Source organism: Asterias rubens, chromosome 5 (genome assembly GCF_902459465.1).
Source record: "Asterias rubens chromosome 5, eAstRub1.3, whole genome shotgun sequence".
In the NCBI taxonomy this organism is placed as follows: domain Eukaryota; kingdom Metazoa; phylum Echinodermata; class Asteroidea; order Forcipulatida; family Asteriidae; genus Asterias; species Asterias rubens.
The window spans coordinates 10,955,532-10,979,769 of NC_047066.1; the positions used below are offsets into that span (position 1 = coordinate 10,955,532).

Consider the following 24,238-nt stretch of genomic DNA (forward strand, 5'->3'; position numbering starts at 1 on the left):
TAGCGGCACTGGTATCTTACTACACTCCAATGGCTTCCACGCCCTTTCATATCATTTTGCAGTGTTTCAATCTGTCATTTTGGACTGTGCTTTCATCCATTAATTAGTTCATGTGCACCATGGTGCTTGTTCTTTTTAATCCTAATTTTACGAAGTGACATATTTGACCACAGGGAAGAAACTTCCATTGCAATAATGTTGACCGAAGCTCATTATTAATTGAGAAAAAAGGCACTTCCCGAAAACTGTTCAATTTCAATTGTTCTTTGTGCGGCAAGTCCATTCGGTACATGATTAAGAAAATTCAATGAAAACATTTGAATGCAAATAAATAATTTGGGATCTTCATTCCATGAGGTAGATATACATATTATTATGTCACTTCGTAAATATTTCATTGATTTGTTGGCAATACTTTGCATGTTTTCATTCAGTTAATCAGACAAATCCATGTGAGCCAAGCCCATGTCAAAACGGTGGAAACTGTTTCAGAGAACAAATGGGCGGCGGCTACTTCTGTCATTGCTCTGGTAACAACCTTAAAATTGTGAAAACATTAAACAGCCATTAAACAGCCATTAAACAGCCATTAAAGGATGATCTCAAATATATAAGATATTACAGTTTTCTAACAGCTGCAGTCAAGAGGAAACGCAAAAAATATATAACGAGTCTCTTACCTCACGTTAAAACATGGTAAAAATGTTTTTTCTCCAGAACGCACCTAGCCAAATTTCTGAAAAACGCGGGGTCAAACAAACCCGCGCGACAAAGGAATCGTGACGTCAGTGACGGCTATTTGATGTGGAAAATAGCGCCCTTAGTTTGCCAAACTGGAGAACTGAGTTCAAACCTTATTGGGGGAAATCGTCACTGGCGTCAAGGGGTTATTGTAATAGATAAGCCGTTTTTGACTCTCGGCTGAAAAAGCCGTGCGGCCGGGTGCATTTTTTGACTCGGAATGATTTATAAGTAGGCTTTGTACTCCGATAAAACTTTTACAGGCGACTTTGATTGTATCTTTCTTGAGAATTTCTTTCTTTAAACCATCTTTTTCACTTTGACAAAAACAGTTTATGATCCTTTATTAAAGTAATGGTAATTCTAACATTTTGACTTATATGAACATTTCTGTGCAAATACTTTTTCAAACTCTCTGATAAAGCTGGAGCTTGTACTTCCAATCCCTGTTTGAACGGAGGTACCTGTGTGACCTCCAGTCCTACATCCTATACATGTCTCTGCCTTCCTGGGTATTCAGGGACCACATGTCAAATACAATCTTCAGGTAAGTGACATCTTGGAGAGAGAACATTAGAGCGAAATCATCTCTGAAGTTCAGGTAAAGTTCAGGTAAAGTTTTGGGGTTTTGTAAATTAACAGTTTTGTAAAAAAAAACACACTATGTTTTAAAGGCAGTTGACACTATTGGTTATTTCTCAAAATAATTGTTGGCATAAAAACCTTACTTGGTAGCGAGTACTGGGGAGCTGTTAGTAGTGTGTATTGAAACCACACAACTTCGTTTGACAAGTGTGTTTTTTCCTTCATTATTATCTCGCAACTTTGACGACAAATTGAGATCAAATTTTCACAGGTTTGTTATTTTATACATATGTTGAGATACACCAAGTGAGAAGACTGGTGTTAGACAACTACCAATAATGTCCAGTGTCTTTAATATATATCAAACTTGGAATTTAAAATTGTAAATCGAAAAGGTTTTTGGGATTTTATTTAATCAATTTGAAAATAGCCCCCCCCCCCCCAAGAAAAGAAAAAAAAGTGTGTTTTTTCTTTCTCTTAGTCTTATTTTGTCTTTTTCTTTTTTTGCAGACAAGTTTTTTTTTCTTTCAAAAGGAGCTAGTTATAGTTAAAAATAACAATTACTCCCGACTTTGCCTTGCTGATCTGTAGATCACCCCCTCCCCAGTGTGCACTTTAACCATACTGAAAATATGTTGTTTCAACAGCAGGGAAGGAGGGCGGGGGTGGGGAGCCCCTCCTGTTTTAAAAGAAATAAAATTGCCTAGTTATTATGCCTCTGCGGAGTATGGAAAACTCCTACGCTTAAAATAGCAGCAATTTAGTCTTTTTATAAGAGCAGCACAGGTGAGATAACATTAGTCTTACTTGTACCGAAAAAGAATGACGATACGCTAAATTGAACAGAGGGCTAAAGGAATTTGACTCGACTCAAAACGAAATTGAATGGCAGAATTCTGATTTTGAAACGCATAACAACTGGAGAGGCAAAACAGCTTTAATTCGAGCGCGTGAAAATGAATTTGAATGCTCGTTTGCCGAATTTGACGGAGAAAACCTACAGTAAAGACTCTTGGGCAATTCCAAAGAAATAATTTATGTTCACTTTGTGTTTATGTATCTCATTGTTGTGTTGTTGTTTTATCTCATTGTTTTTTTGTGTCTTATTTTACAATGTAGTCTTGCTGTATTTTGCTGATTTCTTTTAAGCATAATGTTTATAATAAAATAAAAGAAAATTGTTGCCTGACACACTATTAAAGAAAATTTTAAATAATAAAATGAACTGCAAATAATTTTTATATAATGTTATGTATGCTGATCTTCCTCACCACAGGTTCCTGTGTGCAGTCGTCAGTCGTTACAAGCAGTGGAAACTTGACTTTCCCACAGACTAGAAACGGACAAACAGCCCAAACTGCTGAGAATTGCTCGTCGGACACATTCAGGGGTAAGTGTTTAAACAATACTTTGTTTTATAGTAAACAAGATTGCGAGAAACGGCTCCCTCTGAAGTAACGTAGTTTTCGAGAAAGAAGTAATCATCCACGAATTTAATTTTGAAACCTCAGAATTAGATTTTGAGGTCTCGAAATCAAGCATCTGAAAGCACACAACTTCGTGTGACAAGCGTGTTTTCCTATTTATCTCGCAACTTTGACGACCATTTGAGCTCAAATTTTCACAGGTTTGTTGGTATACACCGAGTGAGAGTACTGGTCTTTGACAGTATTACCAATGTCTTTAAACGGGATGATGACACCATTTTTAAAAGTTTTGAATCTTGCGGGGTACTTGCATGGATGGTGTTATTTGTTTGTTTGTTCAGCTGGGATGCCTCTGGCAACAAGAGAATGTGTCGGAGATATGGTGACTGAGGCAGAGTGGCTTGAACCAGTCATCACTGATTGCTCCGAAGGTGGAGATGTTAATAATCTTCTTGATGGCTTGGCTAATGTAAGTCATTGTTGTTATTTTTTATTTTATACAAATATAACTTTATATTTATATCTGTGTATATCTGTGTTTATTCGTTTAAATGTAAAGAATGGTTAATAATGGCATGGTTTTTCGACCTTTAACTCTTTTAGTGCCCTCTTCTGTTTATGTTTTGAACCTAAAGTGTCCAGTTTTTTTTAGGTTTTTCTCAAGCTTCAGTATCAATAAAATACTAACACATCTTTCTCACCAAACAAGTAGTTTCTAGCTGATTTGTTTTGTCTTGGTACATCCTGAAGCCTATAGTATTTCCTGTATTATAACATGCCTGACGTTGGTCGTAAATGCATAAAATTGATGACATGTTTTAGTCCATGAAAAAAATGTTTTTTGGAAAGAGGTCATTTATCACTAAACTAATAAAATACTCCAGCAAAACACTTCAGCTGAAGCCTTTTTATTATGCATCTAAAAACAAACGCATTGTGTAACAAGATTGTTTTTTATTATTTGTTATGCATATGTTGGGATACACCAAGTGAGAATACTGGTCGTTGACAACTACCAATAGTGTCCAGTGCCTTTAATAAACCTCTGTTCTTCCCCATGCAGGTGGAAGTCACTCCTGAGAATATTGATGAGATAGTTAAAGAGACGGTCAGTCTGTCGTTAAATTACTCTAGTATCGATGAGACTGGCATACAGGCAATCGCTGAAATCTTGAACAATATCGTCATGGTTGAAACGGACTCGATGAACGCTTCACCTGAGGTATGCCAATAGGGCCAAGTTTCATTAAGCCCGTAAAGCACAAAAACTTAAGCACAAAATTGTCTGCTCAGCGAAAATAGGGTACCAGCCAGAACACCACACAGTTACCACTGTTGTAACTGGTACCCCACTCATTTCTTGCGTAGCCAAGGATTTTGCTAAGCAGAGTTTTCTGATGAACAGCTTTATTGACGTGGGCTCTTGCTCTGCATTGCTTTTTGTACCTGACTCGGCTTGATTTATCTTTACCCGTTTTTTTTCCATCTGCATTACTGAGCGAAGGTTGCTTCGCCTTTGCATTGTCGATCTTGGCTTATGGCAAATATTTAACTAATTCATGGTGAACAAAAGCCATATTTTCTCAAAAGAGAAAATAATTTCTCTCAAAATGTTATGACAATATTGTTGTAGTACAAAATGGTAAAAAAAAAAATCACAGATAAAGATAGCAAAGTTTTTCTTTTTTTAGATTTCTTTAACAGAAGTGCCCTTTGCAAAGTGAAAATGGCCTTGCCCTCTAAACCAGGAATTTCAAGACCTGTATGTAACACTCAAAATACTATTTTGTGTGGCTTTATTATTATTGTTAATTCTGATTTAATGTACACCACAGATTGCAGCAGACATTATTGAGGTTGTAAGCAATGTCCAGGAAGTAGACCAGGAGATGTTTGACAATCTTGGCAATGACACCTCGCCTTCTCTCATCATACAAGCCCTGGAAACCTACATCACCGCGCTACAGATGAGTGGCAACCCAGCCAACATCACTGAAATACAGGATAACATCGCCGTCATGGCAGTCGTCATACCCCAGCAATCCGTCCAAACTGGACTGGGGTTTGCCTCCATCACTCAGGGATCCGGGCTGGGGTCTCTGAAGACGGAGGACATCTCAATTTATTATGAGCCCAACAGCATCCCAGTTGCTGAGGTCACATCGTCAATCTTGGTGCCTGCTGCAGTATTAGACTACGTAACACCAGGTACGTGTTTTACTGGTCTAAAAAAACAAATTGCTGGCGGTGTAAGCACTCTATGTAATCCACCATAAAAATAAACTGATAACACATTTTGCATGACAACAATTTAAAAAAAGAAGGGGGAAAAACCTCTCACTGATAAGCGATTAACTCTAAAAGGTGAAATTAGTTTCAATTATTTCTCATAAAGTCTGCCATTCCAGACAGAAATATATTTCAAGGGATTTGTTCTACTATCATCACCTGTGAATAGTGTTTTACAGTGTTCTATGTAAATCCGTTTAACCAATTTTGTCATGTTCCTTCGATAAATCCTGATTGCAATGGTTTTCCCCCTTTAGTCAGGTTGCTTAGGTCCAAATTTTGACGAGATCGTGACCGACTGGCCCAAAGCACCAAACTTGGTAGATATATTGTTTAGGTCCTAGAGAAGATATTTAGAAGGGGTGACACCTGAAAAAAATCTTGCATAAGTCCAAATTTGTGCACAATTTGCATATAAAATCTTTTTTTTTAAATTATGTAGCGATTTTGTTTTTCAGTTGAGTGCTGTATTCAGCCCTTTACTAATTAGGCCTATTGGTAGGGTTCAAATTATGTATTTTTTACTTTAAAGTCAAAATAGACTGATGCTTATAACTAATTATCACTATTTAAGACTAATTACAACGTAATTGTTAGTGATTTGACGCGTAATTCATTTATAAAGATTTAAGTGTACAATTTTATATATTCGTTTTATTATTTGCAACTACAATTTGGAGCTGGGCTTCAATTAGCCAATTCAATGTTTTTTATCCTTCCTGGCGTATTCACTTTGATATTTTGGATAATAAAATTCAGTTTTAAAAGCATCAGACAAGACATATTTGATTGGGAATCCCTCCTTTTTAACAGGAATTTTGAGCATAACTGCCTGGAAAATTCTCTTCCGGCAAGTCTTAAGACACTAGTTGCCATGCTGCTGAATGTACCTAATGTAAAGCACCAAGATATCAATGGGTCACAGGTTTGTCTTTCCATAGCTCAGATGGTCAGCTTCAATGCAAAAAACAAAGCTTCTGTGGCAAAAAACAGCAGGCATTGCAAAGAAAAGGAGCCACCTCTTCCTCTCTACAATGGGTTATGTATCCATACACTCAAAAGATGCAACATATAATGAACGTCCTGTATAGACTGGGCATCAGTGTTAGCTACGACCGTGCCATTAACAAGAAGCTTGTCTGCACTGCAAATCTAACATAAGGTCGATGTTAAACTTGAAATTGCAAGAGCTACAGAAGTCTCCTGGATACACATATCTATTTTTCTCTTAATAAAGAAGGACAAGCTTGAGAAAGAAGATTACATTGCCTGGTCCTGGCTTCCATGCTTTAACTCAGATACCTCCTTCAGATCCTGCTGCTCTTGACGCCCTCTTTCTGCTTTTATACGAAAAGGCTACAACCATTGACATGATCAAGCATAATGCTTGATGGGATGGATATCCAAAGGCAGATAACAACATATCTCAATCCAAACACCGCTAATTGCTGTGGACCAACCACTGTCTGCCCATGCCAATTTTGTTCAGTTGGCTCGAGACATCGTATTGGGAGAAAAGCACTTTTTAGTAACGTTGGTGGTCTCCACATTGAGATGACTCTATGGAACACAATTGGAGACTTTCTTGAAGGATCTGGTTGGACCCCTGCCTTATGTGTAGCTGGTGTGGGCTCCTCAGGTACAGCAGACTCCTTCCTCTAAGCTGCTCACCTCACTAGAACCAGGCACAGTCATCAAGTTACAGCCCTAACAGTTGCAAATCTGCAGAGAGATGCTTGGCAACTGTCTGACAGTGGGATTTCTTTTGAAACGTGGAAGCAGAAGATGATTACGGCAAGCCCTACATTTCAGTACTAGGATCTTATTCTTGAAATATGAAACACTTGTGCTGATTTTCATCCGTACTCATTGTATCCGAGATTTTGATCTCTTTGGGGAGGCTTTGAAGGCATTGGCGTCTTGGTTCTATGTTCTGGATCAAACCTACGCTCGCTGGGTCCCCATTCACATCCGATACATGAAGGCTCTACCACAAAATATCAAAGAAGAGGTCATACAAATGTGGGTTCTTCAAAAGACTCAACACGAGTCCTCTTGACCATGGTCATGAACAAAACAACGTTGGTAAAGGGTCTGGTGGCGTGGTAGAACTTGCCGAAAACCCAGCTGCCTCCAGAATATGGATGGTTTCAGGTCCACAGCAAGCAAGACTGCTGAAGGAATTTGAGGACCAGTTCATGGACGGAGAAAACGTCAACATTGCATGAACAGGGATGACTATGCAGGAGGTTTTTAGGAAACAAGTGAAGAGCCTTACTGAAGCAATCTCAGAAATGGGTAACCCTTTCATTGAGTATTCTTCAGAACTGCTTGCTTTTGACACTTGAAATTGTGCTAATAAAGATGTTGTTTCCAAAGTCCGCACAATCGAAGCCCTTGGCATTTCCCAGTTCCAGAAGCATGTTAAGGATGTGATTTCAGACCGAAGCACCAGCATTCATAAGCCCATCAAAAGAAATTATGTGGCCATTTGGAAGCGTCTGAAATCAAAGCCAAACACAAGTGCTAAGCAGCATCGTTCAAGTAAAAACAAAGATTGCAATCTTTCAGCCAGCTCTACTTTGCAATTAAGTCAGTACCGTGACGGAGACTCAACAGAATTCTTCGCCCATGAAAATCATCCTTGGTCATCTTCTCTCTTGGTGTATGGAGCGCTCCTTCTGCCGACGAAAAAACCTGATCTGGTAGAAATTCTGACAACAGATCAGCCAGACCCTCCGTCATACTACCATGCCAAGGTTTTTTACGATGCTGCTATCGTCCACGCACTTCCTGCAAATCAAACTACATTGTAGTACATTCAATGAATCTGGTGAAAAGTTATTTCTCCTTTGGATCCAACATTTGAGGGATAGCAACCGAGTAGACATAGTGTGGAATACATACAAGAGAGGTATAATTGAAGCAATCTATGAGAAAGAAGAGAGGAAAAGGTGTAAGGAAGAAGGTTGCAGGGAACACTTAAACTCCTAAACTTTCTGCAGGATCCCATCAAGAGCTATTTCAACTACTAACTGAGAAGGTATCGAACATGAAGTTTCCTGCTGGAAAGGCGAGCATCTGGACAACAAGTTTGAAGTCTGAACAGCGTGCTTCACTGCCCGAGGGATATGGTTGGACAAAGGTTGCATCTGACTGGAAACCTGTGTTGTCACTCATTCCAGAGGCAGCCAGTGTCTGCAGAGAGCTGTTGGAGTGCGGATGCCAAACACTGCTGCAGTGCTTCAGAAACTGCAGATAATAATAATAATAGACCGTTTTTATATAGCGCTTTTCACGCCCGAGGGGTGTCTCAAAGCGCTTTCGACATTATTACCCCTGGTCACTGGGCCTTAAATCACTCCTTAAACCATCTCAGCTCCCTATGGGAGTATGCAGCTTGTGCAACATTAATTTGCGCTACTCGGCTAAATCAATCACAAGAACCATCTCTGCCCTCACAGGTACCCATTTACCCCTGGGTGGAGATGCCGCAAAGCTGCAGGCTTTCTTGCACAACGCTTTACAAGTGCAGCGGAAGCTGCTAAGATCTTTGAAGATATTGTCAGTCTAAACCAATTTTCCCCACATGGGACTGTTTTAATAGTTAAGACGGTAGTAACAACAAATATAACTGTTTTGCATATTTCGAACCAGGATACTTAATTTATTATTATAGTGGCCATCTTGGATTTCTGACAACACAGAATTACCTAGGCACATCATCAGTTCATTAATGTTGTTTAAGTGCAGGATTAGTAAACAAAACCACCAAAGTAAATATTTCAAAATGACCTTTGCTTAAATGATAAAAATGTACAGAAATTAGTGCTTAAGTATAGGATTTTGCAGCCATTTTGAAATCATGTAAATTAAGTACCTTCCAAAAATATTTTTTGGTGTCACCCCTTCTAAAATTGATTTCTGGGGCCTATAGAAGGTACCTACCAAATTTGGTGCTTTGGGCCAGTCGGTCACGATTCCACCCATAAGCTACCTGACTACTTTTGGTGGTTTCCCTCCAACATTTAAAAATGAGCATTTCTGTTTAATTCCTGGTCATCAAGTTGTTGGTGCTTGTTATTGTGCTGTGGGATGTGCAATATATGAATAAAATATTGTTTTAACTACCAGGCAATCTCGTTGGTGTAGTTGGTTTGACACTGCTCTAGAATTGCAAAGGTATTATTGGGTTCGAATCCCACTCAAGTAATATTCCTGTGATTTGTTTTCACAGAGCTCGGGTAAGTACTGAGTATACAGTGCTAACAAACATCGGTGTATAGACCCATTGCACAATGCGCAATTTTGGGGGTCAAAAACGTTCACTAAAGGATGGTTCAGTGTTTACCCAACAATTCGCGTGTAAGCACGTGTGCCATCTGTTTGTGCTTGTTTTGACCCCCCATACGCGTGCAAAGGCGGTGCGCGTTGTGCAATGAGTCTTTATGTGTAAAAAAATAAAATAAAAATATTATTTGTTGATTTGTTCCTGATGTCCAGGCGAGACAGTACCCATCAGCTTCTTCCTGTACCAGACCAGCAAGCTCTTCCGTTCCCTCTCATTACAGGAGGCAGAGGACCCGGCAAAGTTATTCCGTCGTGCTGTCGGCAGTCACGTCATTGCTGCCACCGTTGAGGGAGTCAATATTGAGAATCTCTCAATGGATCAGCCTGTCGTCAGTGCATTCCTCCACCTCAATGTAAGACATCCCTCGCAGTTATCTTTGGGCTGATCAAAGTCAAGTTGGCTGGAGTATAGGAATTGAACGAAGGATCTCGTAAATGAAATTCTAGTTCAAAGTTGGAGTTCAAACCTGTGTCCATGGAGATTTTTTGGGTTGAACAAAAAAGTTACTAGAGTAGGATTTGTACCGACAACCTCTGGATTAATGTGCAAGTGCTCTACCAACTGATATCTAACCCACTTTTTAGTAACGTTGGTGGTCTCCACATTGAGATGACTCTATGGAACACAATTGGAGACTTTCTTGAAGGATCTGGTTGGACCCCTGCCTTATGTGTAGCTGGTGTGGGCTCCTCAGGTACAGCAGACTCCTTCCTCTAAGCTGCTCACCTCACTAGAACCAGGCACAGTCATCAAGTTACAGCCCTAACAGTTGCAAATCTGCAGAGAGAGATGCTTGGCAACTGTCTGACAGTGGGATTTCTTTTGAAACGTGGAAGCAGAAGATGATTACGGCAAGCCCTACATTTCAGTACTAGGATCTTATTCTTGAAATATGAAACACTTGTGCTGATTTTCATCCGTACTCATTGTATCCGAGATTTTGATCTCTTTGGGGAGGCTTTGAAGGCATTGGCGTCTTGGTTCTATGTTCTGGATCAAACCTACGCTCGCTGGGTCCCCATTCACATCCGATACATGAAGGCTCTACCACAAAATATCAAAGAAGAGGTCATACAAATGTGGGTTCTTCAAAAGACTCAACACGAGTCCTCTTGACCATGGTCATGAACAAAACAACGTTGGTAAAGGGTCTGGTGGCGTGGTAGAACTTGCCGAAAACCCAGCTGCCTCCAGAATATGGATGGTTTCAGGTCCACAGCAAGCAAGACTGCTGAAGGAATTTGAGGACCAGTTCATGGACGGAGAAAACGTCAACATTGCATGAACAGGGATGACTATGCAGGAGGTTTTTAGGAAACAAGTGAAGAGCCTTACTGAAGCAATCTCAGAAATGGGTAACCCTTTCATTGAGTATTCTTCAGAACTGCTTGCTTTTGACACTTGAAATTGTGCTAATAAAGATGTTGTTTCCAAAGTCCGCACAATCGAAGCCCTTGGCATTTCCCAGTTCCAGAAGCATGTTAAGGATGTGATTTCAGACCGAAGCACCAGCATTCATAAGCCCATCAAAAGAAATTATGTGGCCATTTGGAAGCGTCTGAAATCAAAGCCAAACACAAGTGCTAAGCAGCATCGTTCAAGTAAAAACAAAGATTACAATCTTTCAGCCAGCTCTACTTTGCAATTAAGTCAGTACCGTGACGGAGACTCAACAGAATTCTTCGCCCATGAAAATCATCCTTGGTCATCTTCTCTCTTGGTGTATGGAGCGCTCCTTCTGCCGACGAAAAAACCTGATCTGGTAGAAATTCTGACAACAGATCAGCCAGACCCTCCGTCATACTACCATGCCAAGGTTTTTTACGATGCTGCTATCGTCCACGCACTTCCTGCAAATCAAACTACATTGTAGTACATTCAATGAATCTGGTGAAAAGTTATTTCTCCTTTGGATCCAACATTTGAGGGATAGCAACCGAGTAGACATAGTGTGGAATACATACAAGAGAGGTATAATTGAAGCAATCTATGAGAAAGAAGAGAGGAAAAGGTGTAAGGAAGAAGGTTGCAGGGAACACTTAAACTCCTAAACTTTCTGCAGGATCCCATCAAGAGCTATTTCAACTACTAACTGAGAAGGTATCGAACATGAAGTTTCCTGCTGGAAAGGCGAGCATCTGGACAACAAGTTTGAAGTCTGAACAGCGTGCTTCACTGCCCGAGGGATATGGTTGGACAAAGGTTGCATCTGACTGGAAACCTGTGTTGTCACTCATTCCAGAGGCAGCCAGTGTCTGCAGAGAGCTGTTGGAGTGCGGATGCCAAACACTGCTGCAGTGCTTCAGAAACTGCAGATAATAATAATAATAGACCGTTTTTATATAGCGCTTTTCACGCCCGAGGGGTGTCTCAAAGCGCTTTCGACATTATTACCCCTGGTCACTGGGCCTTAAATCACTCCTTAAACCATCTCAGCTCCCTATGGGAGTATGCAGCTTGTGCAACATTAATTTGCGCTACTCGGCTAAATCAATCACAAGAACCATCTCTGCCCTCACAGGTACCCATTTACCCCTGGGTGGAGATGCCGCAAAGCTGCAGGCTTTCTTGCACAACGCTTTACAAGTGCAGCGGAAGCTGCTAAGATCTCTGTAGATATTGTCAGTCTAAACCAATTTTCCCCACATGGGACTGTTTTAATAGTTAAGACGGTAGTAACAACAAATATAACTGTTTTGCATATTTCGAACCAGGATACTTAATTTATTATTATAGTGGCCATCTTGGATTTCTGACAACACAGAATTACCTAGGCACATCATCAGTTCATTAATGTTGTTTAAGTGCAGGATTAGTAAACAAAACCACCAAAGTAAATATTTCAAAATGACCTTTGCTTAAATGATAAAAATGTACAGAAATTAGTGCTTAAGTATAGGATTTTGCAGCCATTTTGAAATCATGTAAATTAAGTACCTTCCAAAAATATTTTTTGGTGTCACCCCTTCTAAAATTGATTTCTGGGGCCTATAGAAGGTACCTACCAAATTTGGTGCTTTGGGCCAGTCGGTCACGATTCCACCCATAAGCTACCTGACTACTTTTGGTGGTTTCCCTCCAACATTTAAAAATGAGCATTTCTGTTTAATTCCTGGTCATCAAGTTGTTGGTGCTTGTTATTGTGCTGTGGGATGTGCAATATATGAATAAAATATTGTTTTAACTACCAGGCAATCTCGTTGGTGTAGTTGGTTTGACACTGCTCTAGAATTGCAAAGGTATTATTGGGTTCGAATCCCACTCAAGTAATATTCCTGTGATTTGTTTTCACAGAGCTCGGGTAAGTACTGAGTATACAGTGCTAACAAACATCGGTGTATAGACCCATTGCACAATGCGCAATTTTGGGGGTCAAAAACGTTCACTAAAGGATGGTTCAGTGTTTACCCAACAATTCGCGTGTAAGCACGTGTGCCATCTGTTTGTGCTTGTTTTGACCCCCCATACGCGTGCAAAGGCGGTGCGCGTTGTGCAATGAGTCTTTATGTGTAAAAAAATAAAATAAAAATATTATTTGTTGATTTGTTCCTGATGTCCAGGCGAGACAGTACCCATCAGCTTCTTCCTGTACCAGACCAGCAAGCTCTTCCGTTCCCTCTCATTACAGGAGGCAGAGGACCCGGCAAAGTTATTCCGTCGTGCTGTCGGCAGTCACGTCATTGCTGCCACCGTTGAGGGAGTCAATATTGAGAATCTCTCAATGGATCAGCCTGTCGTCAGTGCATTCCTCCACCTCAATGTAAGACATCCCTCGCAGTTATCTTTGGGCTGATCAAAGTCAAGTTGGCTGGAGTATAGGAATTGAACGAAGGATCTCGTAAATGAAATTCTAGTTCAAAGTTGGAGTTCAAACCTGTGTCCATGGAGATTTTTTGGGTTGAACAAAAAAGTTACTAGAGTAGGATTTGTACCGACAACCTCTGGATTAATGTGCAAGTGCTCTACCAACTGATATCTAACCCACTGTGGGTGGTCTTCCTATGTTGTCACTCTCTTTATTTGGGGATGACACAGGTTCGGGGATGGGCAACTAAATACCATGATTGTATCACTGATTGGTGTCATTGTCTATAGCATCAAATTCAAGTACTGGTGGTTAAAGTCATCGAGTGTGGGTTCGGGCTCGGGTCGTGAAACTTGTGTCATTGAGCAAGATACTTTACTATAATTGCTTAATGAATTCACCCACGGGTATAAATGGGTATTGTTGTGATATGGGATTCTTAAAGTGGTATGAAAGAATAAAGACCTTGGTCTGGATTTAGGAAAGCAACAATCGTTTAACGCCTTAATTGCTTCCTAGAATCATATCACTTCTGGTACCTGCGAGGGTAGAGGTTGGTTTCGAATAACAAATAAAAAAAAACTTGGAGCAGGACGTCAATAATGTATGCTATACTAGGGAGATGAGGAAGATTACAGAAAAATTATAGGCCCAAATGACCGGTAGTCGATTTCACGAAATGCTAGTATTAATCATATCTAGAGTAAGGGTAAGCTAAAACTGAGGATAAATCTTAAGGATTACATGGTACAGTGCAAGGCTGGGACCAAGTCCTAAAGATTAAAGGTTTAATACAATCGACGGCAGGACACCAATGTAAAACACATTGATACCTTCTTGCTAAATGTGCTATTTTTATAAAAACAAATTTACTTCTTGCTATACCATGCCCTTGCACTGTGTAACCCTCAGGTCAGTGACCCCGATGAGATGACCAATGGGTCCCAGTGCGTCTTCTGGGATTTCTCGTTGAACGATGGTTTTGGAGATTGGTCAAGCGAGGGCTGCAGTAAAGCCCTAGTCAACAACACCAGGACGGTGTGTCACTGTAACCACTTGACGAGCTTTGCTGTGATTGTGGTAAGGACATTGCTCAAAAACTACAGTTTTAATTTGCCGAAAAGTGCACCCCCTTGTCCCCCCTAAGAAATTACCTTAAAGGCAGTGGACACTATTGGTAATTACTCAAAATATTTGTTTGCATAAAACGTTACTTGGTAAGGGGAGGTTGGTAGTATAAAACCTTGTGAGAAACGGCTCCCTATGAAGTGACGTAGTTTTCCAGAAAGAAGTTATTTTCCACGATAATGATTTCGAGACCTCAGATTTAGAATTTGAGGTCACGGAATCAAGCATCTGAATGCACACAACTTCAAGTGACGAGGGTGTTTTTTCTTTTATTATTATCTCGCAACTTCAACGTCTAAAAGATACACAAAGAGGGTGTTTTTTCTTTTATTATTATCTCGCAACTTCAACGTCTAAAAGATACACAAAGTGAGAAGACTGGTCTTTGACAATTACCAATAGTGTCCAGTGTCTTTAATTTGGTGCTGCCGAGTGAGAGTTACCAACTACACTTGTTGTTATTGATGTCCTTTCTGCGATTGTTTTCCTAGGATATCTATGGCAACCAGGAGAATGTTGTTTTAAGTATCATCAGTAAAATAGGATGCGCTATGTCTGTCATTGCCCTCGTCATTACCATCATCACGTACCTCTACATCAAGTAAGTTGCATCCTCTCATATAAAAGACTGTTTATTAAGTCTGGTGCCTTTTTTTACACTTTAAACCCGTCAGCCCTTTCAGATTAAAAAACAAAAATCTTTTCTGTTCCACTTTTATCTCCAAGGAAACTTCGCACCAAGCGCCCTCAGAAGATCTTGATCTGCTTCTCCTTCTCCCTCTTGGGGCTTTACCTCGTCTTCCTGACCGGTATCGAAGCTACGAAGCCTGCAGTAGGGTGCACCATCGTGGCGGTGTTAATTCATTTCTTCACTCTAGCTTCAGTTGCCTGGATGGCCGTAGAAGCCACCAATATGTATCTTCTCTTTGTGAAAGTACTCAACGCCAATGTGTCACACTTCATGCTGATAGCGTCCGTCACTGCCTGGGGTAAATATTATGGTTAAAGCCAGTGAAAAGACCAGTCTTCTCACTCGCTGTATCTCAACATATTCATAAAATAACAAACCTGTGAAAATTTGAGCTCGATTGGTCGTCGGAGTTGCGAGATAACTATGAAAGAAAAAACACCCTTGTCACACGAAGTTGTGTGCTTTCAGATGCTCGATTTCGAGACCTCAAATTCTAAACTTGAGGTCTCGAAATCAAATTCGTGGAAAATTACTTCTTTCTCAAAAACTACTCCGCTTCAGAGGGAGCCGTTTCTCACAATGTTTTATACTATCAACCTCTCCCCATTACTCGTTACCAAGTAAGGTTTTATGCTAATTATTACTTTGAGTAATAACCAATAGTGTCCAATGCCTTTATAAGAGTTATGGTATTCGCAGACTTATGTATTTGTCCTATAAGCAAAATACCTAACAACAGCAGAAGTAAAAGCAGCAGCATGGAGCAGCACAACAGCTTTACTAACAGCAGCAAGGAACAGCAAAAAGCATCAAGCAACAGGAGCTGCAGAACATTATTATTACTCTAATAATCGTTGCGGTACCCGCTGCCCAAAACATAGGATTCGAACTGCCTCGAGCTACCGGGTAACCTCGGTAGTCTAGTTGGTAAGACACTGCTCTAGTATTGCAGTGGTAAGACACTGCTCTAGAATTGCATGGGTCGTGGGTTCGAATCCCACCCGAGTAACAGTTTTTTTTTTCTCACAGGACTCGGGAAAGCTCTGAGTATACAGTGCTAACACACACATCGGTGTATGGGTAACAAAAAACAAAATTAATATTCCTTTTTTTCCCGATGCAAATAACATGTCTTATAACATTATTGTTGCAATATATTGATGGTTTATTAAAACCAACATTGTATTATATTCCATTCTCTGGTGTTTTCGTTACTGAAGGTTTGCCACTACTGGTTGTAGTCATCATCCTTGCTGTAGACCACACCAATTACGGAACTGCCGATTAGTAAGTTCATGGAAACATTTTAGCATTTTCACCTGTACATGACAGGAGACACTACACATGGTACAACTTTTTGAATTGAAATGAATTGAGCTTTGCATCCGCACTTCAGTGAGTTTTTCCAATAGCTGTAACAAATTAATTACGCAGTGCAAAATTCCCCAGACCTGCTGAAATCTCTTCACTGGCTGCCAGTACGAGAAAGAATCAAATACATAATCCTTCTGTATGTTCACAAAAGTCTTCATGGTAAAGCACCAAAGTACCTTTAATGTTAACCTCATCCTCTACAACACCGGTCAATCTGAAGACCGTGAAGGCAAGTTGAATTTCTACTATCTTTTTACAATTGATGCATTCAAATTAAGACTCACCGAAGCGAACTTGATATTGCTGCTAGTTTGAGTTTCCTTTTTCATTTATGTGCAACGAATTTCAACTTCTTTGCATTCAAAATAAAGATGAGTTAGGCCCCCTATGGCTTTATGAGTTAAACTGGGAATTATCTCCTTGTTCTTATAATAATTGAATTTTTTTCTTTCTTTTGCTTTGTAACCCTTAAAGTTATGTACCAACCACGGGCACCCATTGTTCGTTCAAAACCGTTGGGCTTAAAAGTCAAACCAGTGTAGAGATTAGTTTTCCTTGAAATTATCTGCCTTTCTATAGGCAGCAAAGAATGAGTATAAGCCAGACTCATAGCTGACACTACCGCTTTTCATCAAATAATCTGAGGGTGAAAATAAAGCGATTTGCAACAAAGCGATTAGCAACTTCTTAAGGAGATTTTTATTAAACATATTGGCAGCAAAATCATTACAATGAGGGCAATGTAAAGTCACACTTTCCGTGTTTGTTAACATTTTGGCTGCGTTCGTTTAGCTTCCCTGGGTCGACCCCCGTGTGTGGCGTTTTTTTTTTCCAGGACGAGTGTGCAGATTTTTGTTACCCACGTTCGTCCTGGTAAAAAAAAAAACCGCGACGCACCGGGGTCGACCCAGGGGAGCTAAACGAACGCACCCTTTAATACCAACTATAGGTCACGTGACGTACGGAGCGCAATCGGTCTATTGGGTTACCAAATTGAAGCTTTGTGGTTGGAAACAAAAGAGAGACCAACATTAATTTGAAATTTATTTTCACCAATGTTTGGATCAAAACAAATCCATCTTTTTGTTTATTTACAGTTGCTTCCTAAAGCCCGGCAACGCGTTTTACTTCGGCCAGATCCTCATCATTGGGTTTGTACTGCTGTTCAACTTCATCATCTTCACTCTGGTCATGCGCAGGTTGACATGTTCCCGCAAGGGCCTCAGCTCTACCTCGGACAGGGGAAATCGGGAGGAGACACTGCGACGTCTCCAGAACGCCGTGATCATCTCGGTCCTCCTTGGTCTGACCTGGGTCTTCGGACTCTTGTCTCTCATCGAGACGGCCAACTTTGTCTTCCAGATCTTGTTCTGCATCTTCAATTCCCTCCAGGGGTTAATGATCTTCATCTTGTTCTGTCTGAGACAGCAGGAGATTCGCAAAGCTTGGAAGGCTTTCTTTAAATGCGGAGACGATCGCCAAGCCAAGTACAGTAATACAGCAGGCGCCACAAGCAGAGGCAATACAGATACTAAAACCAAAAGTACCATACCACTGACCAATCAAAGCACTAATAGCACCAGTTAAATACTACAAAACAGTGGTCAGGAGCTTTTTCTGGTAGGTGATTTGTATTGCTACCCCCTTCTGTCTCCGTGGTTCTGTTGTGTACTATGTGCCTTATCAATGACTTCTTTATACGGCTGTTTTATTAATCACATTTATGTAGATATTACAACAATATATTGGAAGCCTTAAGTGATATGTTTACATCAAAACACATGAGGCCAGCAATCATTAAAAGAGATGAGCTAGAGTAATAGAAACCGTAACGTTTATTTCAATGCTGCCATACAAAAGAAATAAGACAATAACGTACATTTATGTCGAAACAAGAAGAAGAGGAAGCAATATACGATAGTATATGGTAAATACGCATCATCACGTGACCCTTCTCGTGGTGACATGAAAGGCGACTTTTCTAGGACGAACGTGAGGTTATTAACAGTGCCCACGTTCGTCCTTGAAAAAATAAAATACGCCATTTGGATGAGCCCACGGGGGTCGACCCAGGGAAGCTAATCGAATGCACCCATACGTGTAGTTAAACATAGTTAAATACTTGCAGGGAAGTACTTGTTTGGTTGCAACGCCCCCCCCCCCCCCCATGACTCGTTGTCTGCACATGTTGACAAACCCTTTCCATTGGTATGAGTAATTGTTTTGCAATCTCAGTTGTTCACATGGCTAGGTATTGCCTGGGTTATTTTAAAATGATTTGATTGCCGAATTATGTAGTTGTTATAATTTGGTTTCATCTTTCAATAATTTTGTACACAAAGACAAAAAGGATGCTGGCAGTTCTATCCTGCCCCTTCCAATAAAATCACAGACCCTGCTGATAAACACCCCGAGTGTGTATGGTATGGTCCAGCTTTGGATGCCATGGCATATGACCAGTGTCCTCGATGTGGTAAGGACAATGTCAATAACATCTGATATAACAGCATGTCCTGCGACGGCCTTACTACTGGGTTTTAAGACAGGGACTCCGGAAAGTTCTGGTCAACAGACTGGAATATTTTAGAGGGTTTTATCAAAAATATTATAAATTATTTATGAGCATAGGAAATATGGAAATATTATGTCGACATCGTGTGATTATACGAGGACCATTTTAGGTTTTTTTCTCGGTATAAACATACTACTTGTGTGGTTCAAATAACTACGCAGACTTTTTATAATTCAGCTAGATTGAACTGTGTACCACTTTTTGTTTTGCTCAGCAAAGTGCTATGTTGTTCAAATGTTACGCATTGACTTTTTATAATTTTACCAGATTGAACTGTGCACCACTTTTTTGTTTGCTTAGCAAAGTGCTATGTGGTTCAAATGTTACGCATTGACTTTTTATAATTTAACCAGATTGAACTGTGCACCACTTTTTGTTTTGCTTAGCAAAGTGCTATGTGGTTCAAATGTTACGCAGACTTTTTATAATTCAGCTAGATTGAACTTTGTACCACTTTTTTTTGCTTAGCAAAGTGCTATGTGATTCAAATTTTACGCAGACTTTTTATAACTCAGCTAGATTGAACTGTGTACCACTTTTTGTTTTGCTTAGCAAAGTGTTATGTGGTTAAAATGTTACTCATACTTTTTATAATTCAGCTAGATTGAACTGTGCACCACTTTTTGTTTTGCTTAGCAAACTGCTATGTGGTTCAAATGTTACGCAGACTTTTTATAATTCAGCTAGATTGAACTGTGCACCACTTTTTGTTTTGCTTAGCAAAGTGCTATGTCACGTTGGTGATGAATCTTAGTGCTTTTTGAAATCGAGCCCCTGCTAAGCTAAGCAGGTGTAATTAAGCTAATAAAATGGAAATTTGTGTAAAACAAGTGCCTGGAGACAATAGTTAAAACGTGTGCAGTAGTTTCAAACTGCTTTTGTTTTCAATTTTTAATAGGATAATAGTTTTATTAATTTGTAATATATTTATTTAATCTCGTTGTAAAGCCAATGATTCTAGGAAAGGCGAACTTAATCCCAAAACTATTCAAGTTATGCAATTGAAAGAAGACAAACAAGGATTTGAGAGGATTTGAGAAGTGAGAGGACCCCCCCCCCCCCCCCGAGAACGAATCCTAGGAAACCCGACGCAATAGCGCGGAGACTAAAAAAAAAAAAAAATCTCCGGCCAGATTCGCAGCTTCGAAAATCTTGCATCCAGTGAGGTGCTATCGAAAGCACCTTTTGGATGCGAGATTTTCACAGATTTTCACACAGTACAAATACTAATAAACTATGATACACATTACCTGTATGATGATAGGGGTTCACTGCCCTCTACCGGCTAAAAACAAGGGTAGATCGTGTACAACAGAATACAATTGTCTTTTACTGTACTATGTGGCACTGAGTTTGACCATGGTTTGACACAAACAAATTACATTCTTCTTATTACTAGCTGCTCTGATAAAAGTATTTTCCCATGAGTGCAAGCAATTGTTTGATAACAATAGACAATTTGTTTTCGCTCTTTGAGCTATTGACATATTTACTATTAAGTTATGGCACAACAGGTGAATCCGAAACTTTACACACGTCATGTATTACATTTGTTTTATTGTATCACTTTTTACACTGCAACTAACGAGCAAACAGGCCATTCAATCAATCATGATCCGCCCAAAATGTGTTGACCATTCACAATCACGAATGCCCAAACGTCAGGACAATGTTACATAACAACATAAGCTACCCAGGTAGAAACAGTACAGAGTGGGTTGGTCTGAATGGCACAGCTGTTTCTGGAGATGCCGAACACGACATAACGCTTCTAAATCACTAGATAAAAACGGTATTTAACTTCTTCTTTTTAAAAGTGGCAGTCGCACCAAAATGACAAGCCATGCGTACGAATTCACCTCTATACACGCTGTATGCTGTTTAAAACGTTCCTTAATAAATCATGAGTGTTTTGGAGACTAGATAAACTTTATTTTGTCATTCAGCATACAATTAAAGTGTGATTGCAACCATTTCTACCTCCATGTTGCAACCAACCTAATGGAGCCTGCAAAGCACCGTAAGCTCGACATAAGAAATTTTGTGTAGAAAGGTAAGTCTTTTTTCCTGGAGCTCTGCGGTCCTTCGTAGTCGATCGTAGCTCAACATCAACGTCGGCAGTTTCGAAGTATTGAGTTTGATTTCTGTGGCAACTTTTAAAGCAATAACAACCCACACAAACTACAGCCAATTACAGTTCTGCCAAAATAAAGCAATCTCCTTTCATAGATTTTGATACAACAAAACATTGACAGTTTTTTTATTTTTTTATTTCGGACATAAAGTATCTGTTTTGGCTTTTAGTAGTACAGTAGTAGAGTAGGCTTAGGTTTCATCCAATCTGATAGCACAAGTATGTGTAGCAGCGCGTTACATAATGTAGCAGCGTCTCATTTGCATAACAAAGTGATTTGCAAAGTTTGGAAAAGTCTTCGTTCAAACAATATGCTGGATGCACGTCAAAAAACAACGCGGTTTGTTGTTTGTTTGTTCTTTAGATATTTGGTTTTCCTCGAAATAGGCAGGACTTCGTTCGTTTATTTTGACTACTATGATAGTGTACCCAATTCCAACGCAGTAAATTATTAAACATTTGTACAACCCTTGAGCTTGCGTGGAATGCAGGGTTATTAAGTCGCAGTACATGATAAAATCTGATTTAATTAAGACCGTTCTTTTGCAATGTCAAAGCCTGAGTTTTTGCCAACCGAGGTTTAACATGGAAAGTTATAAATGCAAAATAAATACAGATAGATACTGTTTGTAACAATGTCGCACAACTAATAAAAAAGAGTGTTGAAATCGTTGGAACAAAGCAACAAATCACGGGAGAAATTGTATTGAACGTTTGCAGAAAATGTTGAATTTGGTCAGAACATCTTTAAACACGACTACATGTTTTTATAATACTAACGCCACAGTTCGTACCAAACAGCGCGGTTTGATTATCATGTTTAAAAGGTAAACAATCAATTGCGCCCTCTCTTGACCTATCGATCTGGGTAACTATTCAACCGCGTCCGACTTGGTAATGGCAATGGCTACGGCAGACGGTCGTAGCCACAAACGAACGGTCATATTCTCCAACGTTGTTGTTGTAGCCAATAGCCACAGCTGTAGCCGAAGTCGCTGAATTCATACACTCAAAAAGAGGTTGAAATGCAAAGCGGGCGCGGCTTACTAGAACTACGTCATACGAACAGCGTATAAGGGCATAATGTGAAGCCATGCGGAAACATGAGTCAGTTGTGTAGGTATGAATATCTCATGTTGTAAACTTTAAAATGAAACTTGTTATTTCAGAATCATGGGCGGGGTGAATAAATGTGACGTTATGGTCTGTTGTTAGAATGATTTGACATTGAGTTAGGTTAAACTTGGCCAACGACTACAATCAGCGTCTTTATAGATTTAGCTCGAGTCATCAGATTATCCCTTCACATGAAACTTTCATTTTCTCGACAAAACATTTTGTGTGATTTATGGATTCCAACCTTTTTTTATTGGGGGGGGGGGGGGGGGTTGAGGGAATAATGACATCTCGTGAAAATTGGTCTCTGGTTTAATTCTTGAGGTATGTGTGATGCTTCCGCTTTGGGAATTTTGTTTTTATTATAGAGTGTGGAGAGGAAGTTATTACAACCATGCATACTACTTGTTAAGATGATTATCAGGAATTGGTTACGAAAAGAATAAAAAAAAAATAAAAAAAAGGTTTTGGTTAGTGAAAACAAATGTACCCTCAGTTGTAACCACAACAACACTGGACACTATTGGTAATTGTCAAAGACTATAGTCTTCTCCCCTGGTGTATCTAAACATATGCATAAAGTAACAATCCTGTGAAAATTGAACTCAACTGGTCGTCGAAGTTGCGGGATAATAATGGATGTAAAATAAAAACAATTGTTGTCACACAAAGTTGTGTGCATCCAGATGCTCGATTTCGGGACCTCAAATTCTAATTCTGAGTTCTCGAAATCTAATTCAAATAATTTGTTATATAATAACTAATAGTGTCCAGTGCCTTTAACCGAATGCTGTACTTGTATCTTGTCTGAGAGATGCTCCTACCTCAACCTGTCAGTGGTTTTTACATTTACTGACAAGTTTTTCAACAAGTCTTCACGGTTTTTAACATGTCACACTTTTTGTTCTTCATGGTGACATTTCAATGGTACTTGACTTATTCTTTACATTTCGATGTCCACCTCTCCTTACCCCCTAACAAAGCCCAATTCACCTTGAGTCGCTGAACAGAGTGCACTCTTGAGGGCACTACAGTTGAAGGTCTATTAAACATAGAGGTCAGTGTAACACTGGTTTGACATGGTCAGATTAATATACACAGATGGATTAGTACAACATACCCATTCAGGCGCATTCACTAGATCTATTTTCTAGCCCATTATTATTAATTGCCAATCAAAGCAAAGCAGGAAACCAGTCACACAGCATTTTGGTTGAAAGCCTAATGCTGTTCAGCCAAGTTTTTTGTTTGTTAAATAACGACCTGTTATAGCTAAAGTTTTGTCCATTATTATAACATTTGTTTCAGTGTTTAAAGTGACAACAAAGTTGGCAGAATTTTGTTAGTATCGTATATTAACTTAGGTTTTCGCTGGTTACGTATTTGTATGTTAGTAGGCCTGGTATTAAAGACAGTGGACACTATTGGTATTTGTCAAACACCAGTATTCTCACTTGGTGTATATCAACATATGCATAAAATAAAAAACATGTGAGAATTTGAGCTCGATTGATAGTCGAAGTTGCGAGCTAACTATCAAAGAAGAAAAAAAAACCTTGTCACACGAAGTTGTGTGCTTTTAGATGCTTGATTTCGAGACCTTAAATTCTAAACTTGAGGTATCGAAATCAAATTCGTGGAAAATTGCTTCTTTTTCGAAAACTCTGTTACTTCAGAGGGATCCCGTTTCTCACAATGTTTTATACTATCAACCTCTCCTCATTACTCGTTTCCAAGTGAGGTTTTATGCTGATAATGTTTTGAGTAAATACCAATGGTGTCCGCTGCCTTTAACATTGTTCTCTCTGTTCTGATTATTCATTGTGTAAATTGAACTGAACTGAACTGAGATCATTTAACTTCCGCTTTCCACACCACACTATACAGTCCTCTTGTCTGTACATTTTTGTTGTTATTGTCTTTTGAATGGGATCTTTTAAAGGCCTTTCTTAATTATATTAATAATCATATAGCATAATTCGAACAATCAGGTGCTGAGAGAAGGCATTTCGAAACCAATGACTC

General features: G+C 39.5%; 1 protein-coding gene across 1 annotated transcript; it reads left to right on the forward strand.

Annotated features, from left to right (window-relative positions):
• The first annotated feature begins 499 nt into the window (after positions 1-499).
• LOC117290152 (adhesion G-protein coupled receptor G6-like) lies at positions 500-18,224 on the forward strand. Its single transcript, XM_033771406.1, has 12 exons — positions 500-530; positions 1,166-1,288; positions 2,603-2,716; positions 3,095-3,222; positions 3,817-3,975; positions 4,589-4,961; positions 9,546-9,745; positions 14,111-14,278; positions 14,818-14,927; positions 15,053-15,315; positions 16,238-16,304; positions 17,489-18,224. The coding sequence occupies exons 1-12, from the start codon at positions 500-502 to the stop codon at positions 17,976-17,978; spliced, it is 2,226 nt and encodes a 741-aa protein (XP_033627297.1). The 3' UTR covers positions 17,979-18,224.
• The last annotated feature ends 6,014 nt before the right edge of the window (positions 18,225-24,238 follow it).

What these genes read in the sequence shown, in the direction of transcription:
- LOC117290152 (XM_033771406.1), top strand. Translation starts at nt 500, where the DNA reads ATGGGCGGCGGCTACTTCTGTCATTGCTCTG. An exon ending in GTGCATTCCTCCACCTCAAT is followed by an intron (nt 9,746 to 14,110) that starts GTAAGACATCCC and finishes TGTAACCCTCAG; the next exon opens with GTCAGTGACCCCGATGAGAT. An exon ending in CGAGCTTTGCTGTGATTGTG is followed by an intron (nt 14,279 to 14,817) that starts GTAAGGACATTG and finishes TTGTTTTCCTAG; the next exon opens with GATATCTATGGCAACCAGGA.